Source organism: Eurosta solidaginis, chromosome 3, assembly GCF_040869045.1.
Source record: "Eurosta solidaginis isolate ZX-2024a chromosome 3, ASM4086904v1, whole genome shotgun sequence".
Lineage (NCBI taxonomy): Eukaryota > Metazoa > Arthropoda > Insecta > Diptera > Tephritidae > Eurosta > Eurosta solidaginis.
The window spans coordinates 226,343,766-226,363,932 of NC_090321.1; the positions used below are offsets into that span (position 1 = coordinate 226,343,766).

Below are 20,167 nucleotides of genomic sequence, written 5' to 3' on the forward strand. Positions count from 1 at the left end.
TACCAAATTCCAAAAGGATTGGTTAATTTTTGTTCGACTTATGGCGTTAAAAGTATCCTAGACAAATTAAATGAAAAAGGGCGGAGCCACGCCCATTTTGAAATTTTCTTTTATTTTTGTATTTTGTTGCACCATATCATTACTGGAGGTAAATGTTGACATAATTTACTCATATACTGTAAAGATATTAAATTTTTTGTTAAATTTTTACTTTAAAAAAAATTTGTTTTTAAAAGTGGGCGTGGTCCTTCTCCGATTTTGCTAATTTTTATTAAGCGTACATATAGTAACAGGAGTAACGTTCCTGCCAAATTTCATCATGATATCTTCAACGACTGCCAAATTACAGCTTGCAAAAGTTTTAAATTACCTTCTTTTAAAAGTGGGCGGTGTCACTCCCATTGTCAAAAATTTTACCAATTTTCTATTCTGCGTCATAAGTTCAACTCATCTTCCAAGTTTCGTCGCTTTAGCTGTCTTTTGTAATGAATTATCGCACTTTTTCGGTTTTTCGAAATTTTCGATATCGAAAAAGTGGGCGTGGTTATAGTCCGATATCGTTTATTTTAAATAGCGATCTGAGATGAGTGCTCAGGAACCTACGTACAAAATTTCATCAAGATACCTCAAAATTTACTCAAGTTATCGTGTTAACGGACGGACGGACGGACGGACGGACATGGCTCAATCAAATTTTTTTTCGGTCCTGATTATTTTGATATATGGAAGTCTATATCTATCTCGATTCCTTTATATATGTACAACCAACCGTTATCCAATCAAACTTAATATACTCTGTGAGCTCTGCTCAACTGAGTATAAAAAAATAGATTCTCCAAAGTATGCAGAGTTGAATAATTTAACAGTTCTTTTATCGAACTTTCGACCCCAATAAGAGGAGATAACACCCTAACGAAGCATAGCATTGCTAATAACTGAAAATAGCTTCTGCCAAAATATGTGCACAACATTTTTAAGTTTCATGCACACTACAGTAAATCTATATATATAAAAATCAAATTCTGTGTGTGTGTGTTCCCTATGGAAACGTATTTCCCACACTTAAAATTTTGGCTATAGGTTCCTTCGATCAATACGAAGGTTTTTTATATTTCAAAACTAAGAATTTTAAATTAAAAATTTTTTCAATTTCACGTGCGCCACTGGGTGGTCCGAAAAATGTTGTCCCCAAAAGTTACTCATATGCCATGTACGCACTTAAGAGCAGAACTTTTGTTTGGTCATAGCATTGAATTCACAAAAAGTTAAAGCGACTGCATTGAGTGATTTCAAAGTTTTTATTAAATTTAAGCATTCCATTGTAAAAATAGCTGTCTATATGAGATGATAGACAATAATTGTGCAGCTAAAATATTTTGATTAAGTTATGAGATTTTGAATATGAGTTGTGTGTGACAAAATAAAATTTGAAAAATAAAGCAATGAATGATAAATTAGAGTAATGAGGGATCCAAGAAAAAAGAAGGAGAGAGGTAGAAGGTGCAAAAAATAAGAGGCAGAGATAAGGAAATTATAAAGGGTAAGAATGAGATAAATTTGGAGATACATTTTGAAGAAGATCAATAAAATCTTTTATACTGATTGCTTGACTTTGAGCAACGGGAAGGAATGCGTTAAAATACACCTTCTTATTTATGTTAGCATCTGCTCAACCCGAGCAATGCCAGATACCCTGTTAGTATTAATTAAAACTCAAATGTGTTCGCTCTGTACATAAATCCAATTTTTGGTCAATAAGTCTTACTTACTCACTTAATTGATGCTTAACCGTTTAATCGGCCATGGCCACCAGTCGCTTCTTCTTTGAGTTAACTGATGCCAATTGGTCACACCAAGGGAACTTAAATCGTTTTCTACCTGGTCCTTCCAGTAGAGTTGGGGTCGCCGTATTCCTCTGCTTCCAAAGGCAGGTTCCGATAAAAGTACTTTCTTAGCCGGAGCATCATCTTTCACTCGTATAACATGGCTTTGCCAGCGTAGCCGGTGTGCTTAAATTCGCTGGATTATGTTGATGTCTGCGCAAAGCTCACACAGCTCATCAAATCTTCTTCTGTATGATTTTTGTTTGCCGAGACAGGACTTTACTTTTCAATTGCCTACCTAGTCCAAAGTAGCATTTATTCGTAAGATTGATTCTGCGCTGGATTTTAGAGCTGATGTTGTTGCTTGTGTTGATGTTGGTCAAAAGGTCACTCGAAATTCATCTGTATTTGGCTCATGCATTTGTCTAGTAAAATAAATACATTTTTCATTCTACAAACAACTTTTAAAACAATTTTGTTGAACGCATATTTGTGGTGTTGTTATAGTGTACACGAGTTACATATTTACACATATTCGACTATAGTCGTTTTGTTCATTTGGCTGCGAATGTTTGTTGCTCATACGCCATGGTGGTTAGCACTTCACACAATTCACTTAGGCGCACTTCGACATGACAATAAATTGTTAACAACTTTCAATTTGTTACAGCAAAGTGTTATTCTTTATATAAAGTAATTAAGTTAAAGTGCAATCGTATAGAAATTTCAATTCTAATTTACATTCACATACCAACGCATACTAAGCTATGTAGTAGAAATTGCGAGAAATCGAATTGCATACGTGACTTTAGAGGTCTTACGTCTTACCGCTAAGGGAATTTAAAGTAATGAAATAAAACTTAAAGACAATATTAAGTTTTGACCAATGTTTGTGATATTTTTCATAATAAATTTTTAAGCTATTGCATAGATTTTATCGCGGGCTTGGCGACTAAATCAAAAAAAACCGTAACGGATATTTGTCAAAAAAGGTTGGAAAAGGTTGGAAAAAGGTTTGGTGTTAGCAACAGGCCAAATACATAAAATTGGATCTCTATCATAAGTTAAAGTTAAAATTAAAGTTAAAGTTAAAATTAAAGTTAAAGTTAAAGTTAAAATTAAAGTTAAAGTTTAAGTGAAAGTGAAAGTTAAAGTTAAAAATAAAGTTAAAGTTAAAGTTAAAGTGAAAGTTAAAGTTTCATTAGTTATCTTGGCCGGCGATTTCAACATCAATTTCGCTGACAAAAAATCAGAGCGGTTGACAAGTTTTCTTTTTGAAAATTCAATTTGAAAATAAATAATGATCCAAAAGACTCCACAACAAAATATGGGACCACCATTGACGCGGTATTTTCAAGATATTTAGAGGATATCAAGTCTCAAACGTATGTTTCCTATTTCAGTTACCATAAACCTATAATTTCAATTATGTATGTACATATCTTGTAAGATAATAATACAAATTTTTTAACCAATATTAACTTCTCATTTATTCAATAAAAGTAAAAAAATTTGTGTTCTTATCGGTCACCATGCTTAAAAAGTGTAACTTGAATTAATATCAAAGAAAACAAAATGTTGCATAAATATTATAATTGCATAAGTTGATAATATGCAATAGCTTTACCGCGGCAGTTCCCGAGTGCCACACATCCTTTTTTTGTTCAGTCAGGACAGAAAAAAGGGATTGAGAGATGCCATTCGATTAAAAATTAAAAGTCTTCAATCGAAATTTACAAAATAAGTGGATGTACATAGCCGTTAACAAGCATATTCTGTACAAGTTTAAAAAAGTTGAGTAATGTCAAGTCATCATGCAGGAGAAACTTTTATTATTATACCAGTAACGTGAGGCTGAGTGGAAAACACAAGTTAATATAAGAAAGGCAAGCCTAACGAATTCAATTAACTTTTCATATTTTTGCAAGAAAGTTTGTTTGTGTAATATATGAACGGTCGGCTGTAAAAATGTGATAAAATGGAATAAAACGGGGTGTCATCATTTTTTCCATAATAAGACGATATACCAGATAATTCAGTTCAAGGTGAATACATGTTATTTAGTTAAGAGGGAAAAGGGATTGGAACTGTACCGTTTATTCTTGGACCAACTTGCAACTATTTAAGGACTGTTTCGTTAGTATATCGGTATGACTTCACGAACAGGGCTATTTTAAGGATCATTTACTGTATATGGATAAATAAGAAAGCAGTTAGTAGTAAATGCACTCATCCATGTTTAGTTTCATTAACCGCTTTTGAAATGAAAATATGTATGAGCAATTTATTATAAGTAGTTTTTAAATAAATACTTTCATTCGCCCTGACATCTACAGGCTAAGTATTTGTCCTAATACCACTTTGACTTTAACAAAGCATATCATAAAAGCATATTTTAACATACCTACAAACATAAATATTTTATAATTAAAATATATATAGCAAGCTTAGCAATTCCTTTTAATGCTTCTCTAATTGCCATGTCTATCAGCCTTTCATCTAAAATGTATTCAATTTATTTCCAGGGTAATGCTCATGTCGTTTACAATGGCTCATTTTACTATAACCAATTTAATTCTGATCTGGTCGTCAAGCTGGAATTGGCAACATTGAAGAAAATAAGTAAGTGATTTGGCATTAAGTGTCTACAAATTTACACAGTTATAGTATGTTCGTCTATTACTCTCACTTATATTAAGTACGACTATTGCTATTTAGTGTAGAATTTGTAGTTTTGTGACGAGTGTGCTACTTTGTGGAATATGTAAAAATAATCAAAAGTAGTTTCTAAATGTTTAAGCTCAAAATGCTCTATGAAGCAAAAATTCGGCTACCTCTTAATCCTAAGAAGAAAGTGAGGTAGAAGTGGAATTATATAGAGAGAAAGAGAAAGAGAGACTGGGATTTCCAGAATGAGAGTCAGAGAGAGGGAGAGGGAGAGAGGGATGAAGAGAAGGGAGAGAGAAAGTGAGAGTGAGGGAAAGAAATATATTAAGAGATATATATATGTATATATACGTTGTGCGTTCTTTGACCGGGGTGGTTTCGTACCTTAGAAACCGGTCTTTTATGTAGCCAGTTTATTCAAAACCAATGAGATTCGCTACCTGAGTCATATAGATCAAAGTCTTAGCAATTTCAGTAAAGATACCGTCGGGAACCTCTCTATATAATTTCGGTATTGTTTTCGCAATCGCTATTCCCCGTTGATTTCGAATAGCTTTCGGGGCTATCTACAGCTCTTTTCGACCTCATATCAGAGATATATCGGGAATCCTTGTAAAATTCTTTCTTGCTCCTTTTGATGCTTTATTAATTAATTTTGCACCGCTTTTGGATCTCTTCGTGATTACTGTCAGCTCATGTTGTCTTTGCTTTTGGAAGAATTCCATAACCGGTATGGAAGAGTTTCAGGCTAGTTTTGGCTTGTATCATCATCGCTTCGGTATTATTGTTGAATGATTTAGGAACGAATTTGAGTTATATTTGATAAAATTTTGTGCTATTTTGTGACCGCTTCGGATTGATTTCGTTTCCTTTTAAGCTTTTCCTATACATTGGCGGGACGGAACATATTTTATGGGACTTGGGGCGGCAGCTATATTTTCCTTGGGGAGCTTTTCATAGAAGAAATACACTTGGAATGTTTGGCAAACCACTAAATAAATTTTTATTAATTTTGATGTTTTTTTTCCTGGGACTTGATCCCAGAACCTTCCCTGTGGTAGGGAGGAGGCTACCACCAAACTATAGCGGCCACCCCAAAGCCCGGTAAGCCGAGCCAAAGGCTTTTGATTTTTATAGCCAACATACTTCCCATTATACAACGACAACAGGCACTATTATTTTTTATATTTATATTATATTTCTTAGAAAATTGCGTGTTTATGTCTTTATTCGTCCATTTTTCCACATGTTTCCTTTCGCTATAATTTTTATTATTTTGTTGCAGGTACTCCAATGCCATATGCTGGCACAGCTGTTGGTAATCGACTTTATTCCACTGACCACAATTACATGGATTTCAATGTAGATGAGCTTGGCCTGTGGGTGATCTACAGTACTTACGACTCTAACAATACTTTGGTTGGTAAGGTAAGTGCGGTCATATTGCAGTCTGGATTTAAGTGTATTTACTATGTTGATGTGAAGAATTACCCAGTGAGAAAAAGTGGCACTCAAGAGCAAAATATCATATCAGAGCAAAATAAATAAAATTTTTCTAACTTGAATAAACCTGCCAACCCCCTAATCCAGGGTGTTATGCGGACCGTGCCTATTGGACGATTTGCAGCCAGGGGATAAATTCGGATGTATTCGAACGGAGCCTTCCCGATACCGGGCCACCTCGCGAAGTATTTATGGTCATACCACAGTAAGGGGCGCTGCTGTGGCGGACGGTTCTTTCCCCGTATATAATACTGGACCGCTGAGCCCGCCTTGTCGGGCAGGTGGTCGTACGACCAAGATAAACGACTCATTACCTGATTGTAATAAGGACTATGTAGAGAGGAGGACTGAGTCGCAATCCAAGGATGAGAAATACGAATTAAGCGATGCGTCGGACTCGGGGAGCGAGAGTAGTGCTGATTCAATAAACTCCGTGTTAGAGAAGCACACAAATGAAAACGGGGTAGAAGAGTTGAGAAGGGCACGGAGCAGAGGAAGTAAAAGAGCTCTCTCGCAGTACCGTGCAGCACTAAGAATTGTACAACGCTTGGGAGCAGTGGTCGACCCAACAGAAGTGGAGATAGAGCGCTTGGAATGGGCCCATGAAGCGGTAGAAGTAGGCCGAAGGCAGTTAAAAAGATTTGCTGCGAGAAACCCTCGGTTCTGCAACCGGTACGAGGAGGAAGAAGCGTCGAATGGCAGAATGAAGAGGCAACGTTAGGCGGAAGGCGACAAGCCTGCTTTCAAGAGGCAGAAAGGACCCAGTCCTAGAGCCGCGAGGCAGGGCAGTCGCATAGACAAGACAAGTAGGCCCAAAGCTGTGAGACAGATGGGCTCCAATAGCGAGGTAGCAACTACCTCGAAAGCTGGGAGTCAGAAGCAAGTTCCAAATACGGAAGTAGGAGATAAGCCATAGTAGAAAACGCTAAGACTCCGGCTTTCTCGGAGGTGCTAAAGGGAGTTAACGCTAAGACTCCGGCTTTCTCGGAGGTGTCAAAGTGAGATAATACTAAGACTCCTGCTTTTCCCGAGAAGATGAGTGATGTGGCAAAGCAGTCACTGACTGTGGCGCTGGTTGATCGTAGCAGTACCTTCGGACAAATTACTACTGAAAGGTGGAGATCTGTGGAAAGCGAGCTTATTAGCTGAATGCTTAAGATGATGCGGGAACAACCAAGTAAGCCCCTTTCAACCTTTGATGGGGGGGATGGTATAATGGTGTGAAGATAATAGTGTGCGACTACATCGCGAGCTTGCGGTGGCTGGAGGAAGTGGTTCCAAACCTCTAAAGGCAAGGCACGAACATGAGGTGGTGGATAAAGCGCAAATCCCCACGGTAGCAAAAGTTAAGGTATGGATACCATGCGTGATGAAGTCGGATGATACACTGCGCCTTCTGCAGAATCAGAATCCAAACATATCGACACAGTATTGGAAGGTGCTTACTGTATCTCGGCCTACCGAGGATGGTCAGTTCTACATCTTCCAAATAAAAAAGCAGGCGGATGATATTTTGTACACGCAGCTTGGCAAAATGTCCTTTGGCACTGGCAAAATTTACATGCGACTCAGGAAAAGAAGTCCCGAGGATAGAAACCCTAACACGCTGGAGGTGGGCGAAGTCGAAAAGAACCTCAAAAGCCTAAGGGAAAAAAGACAGGTGGAGGTCCCCGACGTCACCACGAACGTGCTAGAAGAGGACCAACCGCTAAATGGTGCTGTGACTGGCACAGAGGAACATCCGGCACAACAGTCACCAGCTGCATTCATATATGCTGCATAATTACACCACTGAGGATCTCGCAGCGGTAGCCGTTGAGCAAGAGAATAAGCAGGCATTTATCCATGCATCCTGCTACATGGCCATGCTGCGGAGGTTCCACCGATGGAGTGCAAAAGGCTAGTACAGGAAGAAGGGCCAAAGGGCGGTTGGTCATAGGCGCAGACGCAAATGCGCACCACAATGAGTAGGGAGAAGCAGATACGAACGAGAGAGGCGAATCTCTATTTTGTTACATCCAGCAAACCAATTTGCAGATAGCCAACAGGGGAAATGTCCCTACATACACTGGTCCAACATCTAGCAATGTTCTGGATATTACATTGAGCTCCGAGCGTGATATATCACGGTATGATTGGATGGTTCTTGATAGACTATCCTTCTCCGACCATGCGTATATCAGATTCAGCATCCCCCTAAAGAGAGTTGAGAAGGGAGGAACCTTTAGAAACCCTTGGTCAACGAACTGAACTAAATTCCAGAAACATGTAGAAACAAACCCGGGACAACCCAAAGAGGTTACTAACCGTAGACGTCCCAATTAGATTAGGCGAGATTAAGCGAAGGCGAGAGGTGCACATGATCGACCAAGCGGGAAAGACGTGGGTTCAAACGCGGGGCTGTAAAGTGTCGAAGATTATTTGTAGGTCTTACAACCTTAGACTAACACAGTTGCTTCTATCATTAACAAGAGAGGACTGTAGACTCATGACGGGTATTCTGACTGGACACTGCCTTCTGGCGTCACATGCCTTTAAATTAGGCTTGGTCAGTGATAGCAGATGTTGGAAGTGCGGGTTGGAGGAGGAAACGATCGAGCACGTTATGTGTCGTGCCCTGCACTTGCCAGGCTAAGACTCTAGCTATTAGGAGTGATACAGCTTTCAGACCTAGAAGCAGCAAGTGGCTTAAGTCCTAGGAAGCTTCTAGTATTTGCCAAGAGGACGGAGTTATTTTATAACATAGGTTCTGGTTTTTGATAAGATTTTTTCAGTTTCGTCGTTAAAACAAACTTCTGGAAACACTACGGACTCAATCAGTCTAAGTGAGGTCCTCATGGACCGCACAGTTCAACCTAACCTAAACCTTTTTTTAATAGTCTTTAAAATACTGGCAATGACTTGTTAAACATTAAAAATACCTGCAATTTCAGTGCCTTCTTCTGTTTAGTTCAAATTTTAGAACTTCATATTCGGTATAAAAGTTTCCACTTACTCTCAAACCAGTGCAGTCATAAAGTGTCAACTGGCCTAATACCAACTCTCACACTTAATGGCCACTTACATGCCACATATTGTATGTATATGTATTTCCAAGTAGTCGTACTCACTGTCATCTTTCTTGTTCTTGTCATGCCACTTGAAACATATGGCAACCTGAAAAAGCAGCCAACTTTATTGTTTCCTAACCATCTGTCGGTTATTTGAAACAATAATAGCTTCGCAGTATTGACGTTGTGTCATTGCCAATGTCAGTGTGCGTTACTTTAAGGCGCAGAATGCTTTTATCACTTGTTCCTCCAAGTGCACACATGACAGTGCTCTACATGCTATAAGTATCTTTGGGAGATGCATTCACTCATCCTGCAAATCGTTGGAAATGTGACACGTCGGGGGAGTAGGAAAATAATAGCTGTGACATTTTATAGAGATGGTCATTTCGCAATATAAGTTGGAAGAAATGTGTATCCGAAAGTTAGTTATGTTGATTGCAGGTAATCCGGTAGAGTTGTTGGTTATTGTTTTAACGATAAAGACACTCGCAAAGGTTTTCATACCCAAACTCATTCCACATACCATGGATTAAGCTACTTATATACAAGTCAGCTGCTTCGTCTTTATGGTTCCCAGGGTGTAGAATTTTCATGAAACGCCTTACCGTATAGTTGCTTACTTTCTAATAGTACTCTAGTATCTTATACTAGCTGTGGTCATACACATGTGAGTGTATTGTTTATGCAATGTTGTATTTTGTGACTGTTGCCAGAAATTTACGTCAACAGATTATTCATTAGATTCCAAGCTAGACATGAGTGGACCGGTATTTCCACTTTAAACCCTCAGTCCATGACCGTTTTTAGGGATAGTGCTAAACTAAATTGTTATATGGGTAGTGGTATATACTCACAAGATTTCTCACGCTCTTTAAACACATGGTTTGGTCATTAAAGCGTATTTTATGCTAAAGTACAAACTCCAAATCTGTAGTAATCTATTTCGAGAGTGAAGCAGCTACCAAAGCCCTCCAGGGTATGGGCACTTCATCGTAGAAAGCAATAGACCGCAAACGATGGCTGAACGCATTGGTCTCGTGATGCATGACAGAGATGTTATTGGTCCGGGTTCAAGGTGGTGAACTAGAACTGTATTGCCAATGTACCAACAGGGAAGCTCACTGAACAGACCGAGTTTAACCAGCTGAGTGACAACGCTGTTGCACTTGCTGTGGTGGAATACTGGCACGTGTCAGTTTTCATTGAGAGGGATAATGTCAGATGAACACAGGAACTCGCTGGTGATGTGGGCAAGCAAATCTGGAAGTACATAAATGGGAAGCTAATCAGTAAATCTAATTTGGTCCATTATATTTTGATAATGAGAGTACACAGCGAACAAGTGAGAATCCAAATAAATGATTTCTGTCAAAGTGGAAATTGGAAGACATTCTGCGTTACATTACATGGATAAATCGGTTCAATGTAACACTAAAAAAGAAAGGCTCTTGCTCATCCACCTTCGTGTGCCTCTTACCCGATTGTAAGGCAGCTTAAAGTCTAGCACTTTAGTGTTGGACATGATTTTTTCATAACCAGTTAAGCCGTGGTGTGATGACAGCGTGCGCCGCCTACCTCACCGAAGATCGTGGGTCAAAGTCCCGGGCAAAGCAGCATACAAAATTAGAAATAAGTTTTTTCAATTATAAAACAGTTTTTCTAAGCGATGTCGTTCATCGGCATTTTTATTGCATTATGCCCATGTATTCTATTCAGGTTACTTTTGCGAGCACCTGTTCATATATACAGTAGCGAACATAAAAATAGCAGTGGCAATTTTAACTACCATGAATTATGTAACTGAAACTATGCAAACCAATCACATAAAGGTTTTCGAGGAATTTCGAAAATTCGAAGAAATTTTTCTTAAACTTCGAGTTTTTTATTGAAAATTTTCTGAACTTTTTTTTGAGTATGCAGTTTTTTTAGCTCAGTGAACTTTAGCCTGTGAAGGGCTAATATATGGATCACAAAATTTGTATTGATTTCTGAAAATTTTTTTCCGACGGGTTCATTTTTTATGGAAGAAGTCTGAAACACACTCCAGAATAAAATTTGTCAAAATGAGGGCCCATATCGTATGTTACGTTTCGCATCGGAATCAAATTTTCACTCGAACATTAAGCCCAAATAGCTCTAAAATCGTGAGTCCGAATTAGGGCATATGTGATCTATAGACTTCGAAAACTAGTTGGATTTTTAATTTATCATAAAATAGTTTGGCAGTTGATAATTATATTGTAACGAATTTACTGCAAATCATCTTATTTGCAACCTTCTGCTAAGTTCGAATCACTAAACTGTTTAATAAATAACTCCAATATTTAATAATGCAAAATGGCCTTTATTCAGGTACTTTCAAAATAACACTTCTATTGCTCGACAGATAGCGTGCTTAATCGAAACTGACTCGTGATGCCTCAGCCTGTGCCGCTTTTATACTCTTCGGTTTCCTCGTTCACCCATTTCTCCTAAGGTCTAGTAATTTCGTGAACCTGATGCTTGTTTACAAGCTATATACACGTATAATTGCAATTTGTAGCCATATGCGTGTGTATATGTGAGCGGCTGGTGATGACATGCGCTTGTGAGTATCTCTCTGTTGCCCCGCATGTATGTGTGCAGACATAATGATGAATTTGCTTACGTACATACAAGTGTAGCAGCTCGCTTTATTGTTGTTGTGGCTTTATTTACTTAGTATCAGATAAGTGATGGGAGTATCATTTAGTGTCACTAATATTCGTCACAATATTTATAAATTGAGTGAAGAATGGATTCCTATACGAATCGTAACACACGATACGGGCACAGTACGAATTTTGAGAGACTTATAACTTGCAGTTTGAGAGAAAAAAATAATTATTAAGCTTAAAAATTTTAGAAAACTGAAAATTTGAAATTCTCGTGAAATGTATCGAATTTTCGAAATTTTTAGAAAACGGTTTTGAGATCAGTCTGAATAGTCTCAGTAATAAAGTTAATGGTAGTTTTTGCTTGAATAATCGAAAATAGAAAAAGCATAATTTAGCTGTCGAAATATGATAAAAATAGCCGCTGCTATTTTCGTGTTCGCCACTGTACTTGTGTATGTTTGTGCGTACCTTGTGGATTACAGTGGTCGCGTTACATCTATGTAAACAACATTTATTGGTGAATGAGAGCAGCGACATCTGCTGCGATCCACGTGTTCAAGCTTTTATTGTTACAAAGAAAATAGCTGTTTCATCTTTTTATGAAACAATTCAAGCGAAAAGTAAACTTGTGGTTGAAAATTTTTTACCACGAATCGACATACTTTTCGTTTTTTAGTATTTATTTTCACTGATCTAGTTTATCATTATCTTCAGATCTTAAACCTAAGTTGTAACACATTTTAAAGCTATTCATATTTATTTGACAATAGAATAATAAAATAGTTTTCTATCTTCTTTTGTAATGCATTAGCCATATGAGTTCACAATATGTTTATCCATAAGAATTCATGCGTGCGCTCTTGTCCTTTTTTTTTTTTTTTTTTTTGGTACAGCAAACTATTGTCCTACTGCAGTGTCCTTCACAGGCAATCAACCTTATTTTTCTGCGCCACTTTGTTTGCTATCTTCGCTATAGCAATTTTGTTTTCTCTTTGCTATCATCATATTTGCCATTTGTTGCCAAGAAAAATAAAATAAGCATTACCTTTATACAAACATACACATCCATACATACGTACATGCATACAATCGTATTTGTATAAAACGCAGGTCTTGTATAAACAGCATTACGGGGAGTTGCGTTGGTCCTTGGGTACGTATATATGTATGTGTGAGTGTAGAAGGATTGAAGTATGCCATTTTGTGCTCTAAAGCATTCGGCAAGAAGTGCACTCAACAATCTAGTGAATTTCATAATAGTAATATTCTGTGCAATTTTCCATTTTCCATGAAAAAACAAAGATGGATATAAGAAATTCTCTAAAAAAAAAAACAAAAAAGAATAAAAATAATGCTTAAAATATTATTTCAAAGCAGGAAGATTGGGTTCGTAATAAGGTCAGAAGAGCATATGCTACATATTATCTTTCTTGCTAATAAAAATATAATTTAAGTTTTTTTCTTATCTCAACTTGAGTGCTGGTTTGCTCGTAAAGTTTAAGCATAAGTCTTAAGTACTTAAGAGGGTTTCTTTTCGTACTAAATGTACGTGCTTGAAGTACAGTTAACACCTTCATGAGCATCTCGCATCTCTTTTATTTCATAGCCCTTACTCAGCTTTTTATGTCTAGTAAAAGATTATTCGTTTAGATAAACAGATGTAATCATGTTCAACTTCTTCAGAATTAAGGTTGGCTTACAAATCGAGAAAAAATCAAGCTGAGCTAGTATTAGAAACATTTTAAAAAAGTTATGTGCGGTAAATTAGTTAGACAGCTTACGATACGGGCCACAGAAAGGAAAGTGAGGATTGACTCTTGGTCGTTCTTTAAATATTCAAATTCATCTGTTTTTCTGACCGACAGGTTTGGCCTCTTGTGGAAGAACTCATGTCAACAGCAAAAAATATAAAGAAAAAAGTTCATGCTCAGGCGCCATTGAGAAGTAGAGGGCGGCACGAAACCAGGCCAGGGTTTAATTTTACTTCTTCTACTAATGAAAACATAACAATTAGTCAACCAAAATCAAGCTTAGCGAGTATTACAACTATTTTAGAGAAGTTGTGAACGATAAATCAATAAGACGGCTTACGATAGGGGCTACGTGGAAGAATAAAAGGTCTGACACTTGAACGCTCTAAATAGTTTAAAGTTGTATGCTTTATGACTGATAAATAGCATCGATTTATTGTGAAAGCTTTTATGTTAATAATGAAACGCGAAAACATCCCTGCTCTGGCGCCAATCCAAAAACTTGTGGAGATCCCAATTAGTTTAATTATGAATACAGGATTAGTCTGCGACTTATGATTCTAAGTTGAAATACAAACGGGACTCCATCATACCAAGGCTAAAGCAGAGCCATTCTAGAGAAATAATAAGCCGCAAGTGTATTACGGGCTGCAAAGAAGGACATCAATAATTACCATCATCGCTCCGGCGAATTGTATGGTGAATTTTCAAATGGGCTGGTATATCACTAAGCCAACCCTGAATAGAGTAAAGATTACACTCCTTTTACTAATTACTACACGATTATGTGCTTAGCTAGTTAAGAATTGAGGTTTACATGCAGGCAGGCCAAAATCATGCTGAGACGGGATGAGAACCATTTAAGATAATTAATTCCATCACTTGTGAATACACGATAATTTTTTGGCTTTATTTGAGTTCGAAATTGTCGAGACGATTGCGAGTTGAACAGTAAGTAAGTAATATAATAAGCGGACGAGAAAAGAGGAGAGGTGAGCGGGTAATGAATAAGTCGATTTATGATCCCAGAGCAGCCAATTTAATCAGTGAATTAGTTAATAAATTCGCAGTATCACCATTAGAATGGTTGGTCGGTGAATGACCCCAGTGGGTTAAGAGGCTTAGAATGTTCTCGCGGTATACGTACCTGTTCTAGGAGGTGACTTAATACATAGTCCAAGACGGCTCGACGTGGTCATACAAAATGTGTCCCATGTATGATCGTTACGTTCATCAGCGATAATATTCCGCAAAAATTTCAGAAATTATACGGCTACTGTTGGACACGTTCTATTTGTATTGCTATGGGTAGTGTCGAACAGGTCATCTTTGTACTCTTACGGGTAGTGTTAGACAATTCTTTTTTGTTCTTACCGATTTCACCACTTTTTCTAACTCTTATACAAAATTTATAATGTTTTCGTATTGTAGAGAAATAAAAATAACAGAAATACCTTGATAATGGACACCACATTCTTCTTAAATAATTCGTTTCGATTACACAAATTTTTATACTCAGTTGAGCAGAGCTCACAGAGTATATTAACTTTGATTGCATAACGGTTGGTTGTACAGGTATAAAGGAATCGAGATAGATATAGACTTCCATATATCAAAATCATCAGTATCGAAAAAAAATTCGATTGAGCCACGTCCGTCCGTCCGTCCGTCTGTCCGTTAACACGATAACTTGAGTAAATTTTGAGGTATCTTGATGAAATTTGGTATGTAGGTTTCTGGACACTCATCTCAGATCGCTATTTAAAATAAACGATATCGTACAATAACCACGCCCACTTTTTCGATATCGAAAATTTCGAAAAATCGAAAAAGTGCGATAATTCATTACCAAATACGAATTAAGCGATGAAACTTGGTAGGTGAGTTGAACTTATGACGCAGAATAGAAAACTAGTAAAGTTTTGGACAATGGGCGTGGCACCACCCACTTTTAAAAGAAGGTAATTTAGAAGTTTTGCAAGCTGTAATTTGGCAGTCGTTGAAGATATCATGATGAAATTTGGCAGGAACGTTACTCCTATTACTATATGTCTGCTTAATAAAAATTAGCAAAATCGGAGAACGACCACGCCCACTTTTTAAAAAAAAATTTTTTTAATTCAAATTTTAAAAGAAAAGTTAATATCTTTACAGTATATAAGTAAATTATGTCAACATTCAACTCGAGTAATGACATATTCCAACAAAATACAAAAATAAAAGAAAATTTCAAAATGGGCGTGGCTCCGCCCTTTTTCATTTAATATGTCTAGGATACTTTTAATGCCATAAGTCGAACACAAATTTACCAATCCCTGTGAAATTTGGTAGAGGCTTAGATTCTAGGACGATAACTGTTTTCTGTGAAAAAGGGCGAAATCGGTTGAAGCCACGCCCAGTTTTTATACACAGTCGACCGTCTGTCCTTCCGCTCGGCCGTTAACACGATAACTTCAGCAAAAATCGATATATCTTTACTAAACTCAGTTCACGTGCTTATCTGAACTCACTTTGTATTGGTGTAAAAAATGGCCGAAATCCGACTATGACCACGCCCACTTTTTCGATATCGAAAATTACGAAAAATGAAAAAAATGCCATAATTATATACCAAATACGAGAAAAGGGATGAAACATGGTAATTGTATTGGTCTGTTGACGCAAAATATAACTTTAGAAAAAAACTTGGTAAAATGGGTGTGACACCTACCATATTAAGTAGAAGAAAATGAAAAAGTTTTGCAGGGCGAAATCAAAAGCCCTTGGAATCTTGGAATGAATACTGTTCGTGGTATTACATATATAAATAAATTAGCGGTACCCAACAGATGATGTTCTGGATCACCCTGGTCCATATTTTGGTCGTTATCTCGAAAACGCCTTCACATATACAACTAAGGGCCATTCCCTTTTAAAACCCTCATTAATGCCTTTAAGTTGATACCCATATCGTACAAACACATTCTAGAGTCACCCCTGGTCCACGTTTATGGCGATATCTCGAAAAGGCATCCACCTATAGAACTAAGGCCCACGCCCTTTTAAAATACTCATTAACACCTTTCATTTGATACCCATATCGTACAAAAAAATTCTAGAGTCAACCCTGGCCCACCTTTATGGCGATATCTCTAAAAGGCATCTACCTATAGAAATAAGGCCCACTCCCGTTTGAAATACTCATTAGCACCTTTCATTTGATACCCATATCGTACAAACAAATTCTAGAGTCATACCTGGTCCACCTTTATGGCGATATCTTAAAAAGGCGTCCACCTATAGAACTAAGGCCCACGCCCTTTTAAAATACTCATTAACACCTTTCATTTGATACCCATATCGTACAAACAAATTCTAGAGTCACCCCTGGTCCACCTTTATGGCGATACCCCGAAAAGGCGTCCACCTATAGAACTAACGCCCACGCCCTTTTAAACTACTCATTAACACCTTTCATTTGATACCCATATTTTACAAACAAATTCTAGAGTCACCCCTGGCTCACCTTTATGACGATATCTGGAAAAGGCGTCCACATATAGAACTAAGGCCCACGCCCTCTTAAAGTACTCATTAACACCTTTCATTTGATACTCATATCGTACAAACAAATTCTAGAGTCACCCCTGGTCCATCTTTATGGCGATATCTCGAAAAGGCGTCCACCTATAGAACTTAGGCCCACTCCCTTTTAAATTATCATTAACACATTTCATTTGATACACATATCGTACAAACAAATTCTAGAGTCAGGACTGGTCCACCTTTATGGCGATATCCCTAAATGGCGTCCGTCTATAGAACTATGGCCCACTTCCTCTTAAAATACTCTTTAATACCTTCCATTTGATACACATGTCATACAAACACATTCCAGGGTTGCCCTAGGTTCTTTTTACAACATGGTGATTTTCCCTTTGTGTCCACAGCTCTCAACTGAGTATGTAATGTTCGGTTACACCCGAGCTTAGCCTTCCTTACTTGTTTTTTTTTTATTTTACCCATCTCTTTGCCGTTTGCTTGTTTCTGAAAATTAGTTACTTAAATTTCAAACTGAATAATCCCAGCTGTACCTAAAAAGCACTAGAGGGGATCAGTTATGCTCCAATGATGAAGAAAAGAGATAAATAGCAGATCACTCTCTTTGGGGACTACGCGCACGATTTTTTCGAGAGTGGAAACAATGTATTTATATTTGTTTTCGATAGCAAGGGTTTTAAATTTTTGTTGTTGTATTTTAGCGAGCATTCGGGGTTTTCAATAAAAGTTATCGATTTACTTTCGAAAAGTTATTATATTTTTTCGAGAAATTATCGAGAACTTATCAATTTGTTATGAAAAGTTAACGAAAAATTATCGATTATTTATCAGAAGTATATCGTTACATTATTACACAATTATCGATATGTCATCGAACATTCATCGAAAAGTTGCCGATTGGTATAACATTAGTATGAATTAAGCGGGGGTTGCCCTTATTGCTTTTAAATGTATGAAAACATTTATTTGAAGCAAATTTTAATTTATAATTTATTTAATAATTTGGGAAAAATTTAAACAACCTGACATCGGGATGAAAAAGGCGACAGCTGCTTCGGTTATACCTTCAAAGCCTTTTTCCCGGGAGTGGAATTTCAACCTGCACTCCTTCGATGGTTGAAGTGTTACAAACGCATTCAGCCACGTCATGTAGTTGTTGTAAACTTTGTATCTTAATATATAAAAAAACGTGTGACAAACTTTTTGGCCGCGATGGACTCCTAAACTACTGAACCGATTTTAAATTTTTTTTGCACCCCGTGTGTAGTTTGATCTAGCTTGAGAGATAGGATAGGTTATATCTCAGTTTATAGTCGCAATATTGTTTTATTGGAATTTTTTTATTTGTTTCTACGTAATAATACGTATACGCAGTGTCACTCATATTTTCAGGTTGTGCGGATATACTTCCGTGTAATTGCTTGGTGTTTAATTAAACAACCTGCTTATCAATAAAAAATATTATAGCGAATGATATCAAGTATAGCACATCACCAGGCCCGCCGAGAGGGTGGGGGGAGGGGGCGGGTTCTGAGGGGGCCCGCGATTTAGTGGTACTATGACATTTTTTTTAATTCAGGAGAGTCTTTAGTTGTGTAGAGGGTAATTTTCATACCCCTGAGTGCCTAGGGTCTCGAGATATAGGCCAAAACGTGTGCCAGTGAATGCCTAGACAGTGTTTATACAATATGGATATCAAATGAAAGCTGTTGATGAGTGCTTTAGTACATATTAATATATTATCCAGAGACGAACTGGGACTAAGACTCGGAGTGGGACTGGGACTGAGACCCGGAGTGGAATTGGGACTGGAATAAAATATATACCACCCTCTGGGACAGGGAATAAGGGATACAGAAGAATGAGAAGAAATTGAGAGAAGAGAAAAGAGAGAAGGAGAAAGAGATTGAGAAAGAGATAGAATGAGACGAAGATGGAGATAGATGAAGCGAAAAAGACGGAGGGAGGAGTGAATAAAACGATTGGGAAAAAGTGAAGAGGGGAAAGGGCAGAATCAGACAGAAGAAGCTTATTAAAATGTATGCAGATAGGCCAAATTTAGGGCAGGACAACGTCTGCCGAGTCTTCTGTTATAACATTAATTTTCAATCGTTTAATATCCTTTTTATAGAGACACATTTTTTGTAATAAATATTCTCTACTTTCAGCTCGATTCCGAAACTTTAAAGATGCAATACAATTTCAACATTTCTTTGGATCATCGGAAGTTTGGTGAAATGTTTATTGTATGCGGCCATTTATATGCAATCGATTCGTGTACGGAAACAAATTCACATATACGTTACGTCGTCGATTTATATAATGGAAAATTGTTAAATGTTGATCTGCCATTCTCGAATCCGTTCCGCAAGACAACAACTGTGGGATACAACCCTCTTACTATCGTAAGTATATTATAATGAATATGCCTTTTGCAAGATTCTAACCATGGAAATTAGTTAGCCTACATTTAATAAGTGGGTCTCTCCCTCATCATCAGCATCGTTATTAATTAGCGCTTAACCGCCTAAGCGATTTTGGCCGTTTTGTAGCAAGGCTCGCGAGCAATCCCTGTTTCGCGTTAACTGACGCCAATCGGGAGCACTAAGGAGGATCAAATCTTTCTCCACCTGCTCCGAACTCAGTGGAGCTACCCCCCCCCCCCCCCCCCCTTACTCTGATTCCAAATTGCGGTGCCGAATGAAATACTTTCTTGGCCGAAGCGTCTTCGTTAGTTCGCATAACATAATCTAGCCAGCGAAGCCTTTGGGTTTTTATTCATCATATCTGCGTAAAACTCATACAACTCATCATTATACTTATTTCGATACTCACCGTCGACATCATGGATAGGACGAACTTTTCTCTCGAACATTCCAAGAGTCATCTCATCTTATCTCGACACCATCCATGATTCCGAGCCATACATCAGGACAGGTATGATGAGCGACTTGTAGTGTTATTTTTTTTCCTCGAGAGAGTACTTTACTTTTCAATTGCCTACTCAGTCGAAAGTAGCGCTTGCTGGCAAGAGTTTTTCTGTGGTTGATTTCTAAGCTGGCACTGTTTTTGCTGTTAATGTTGGTTTCCAAATAGACGAAATCCTTCACAGTCACGATTTATATCTGTCAACAGTGACTTGGCTATCAAGGCGCGAATGCGCCCATTCTTTCTTGGATGAACGCAAGTAATTC

At 37.6% G+C, this 20,167-nt stretch overlaps 1 protein-coding gene across 1 annotated transcript in view; it reads left to right on the plus strand.

Annotated features, from left to right (window-relative positions):
- The window catches only part of LOC137245146 (uncharacterized), a 213,639-nt gene that overhangs the window by 166,413 nt on the left and 27,059 nt on the right, over nucleotides 1-20,167 (plus strand). The window contains exons 14-16 of the mRNA XM_067775333.1: nucleotides 4,349-4,445; nucleotides 5,776-5,918; nucleotides 19,142-19,378. Of these exons, the coding sequence (XP_067631434.1) occupies nucleotides 4,349-4,445; nucleotides 5,776-5,918; nucleotides 19,142-19,378 (477 nt within the window). The remainder of the gene's footprint in view (nucleotides 1-4,348; nucleotides 4,446-5,775; nucleotides 5,919-19,141; nucleotides 19,379-20,167) is intronic.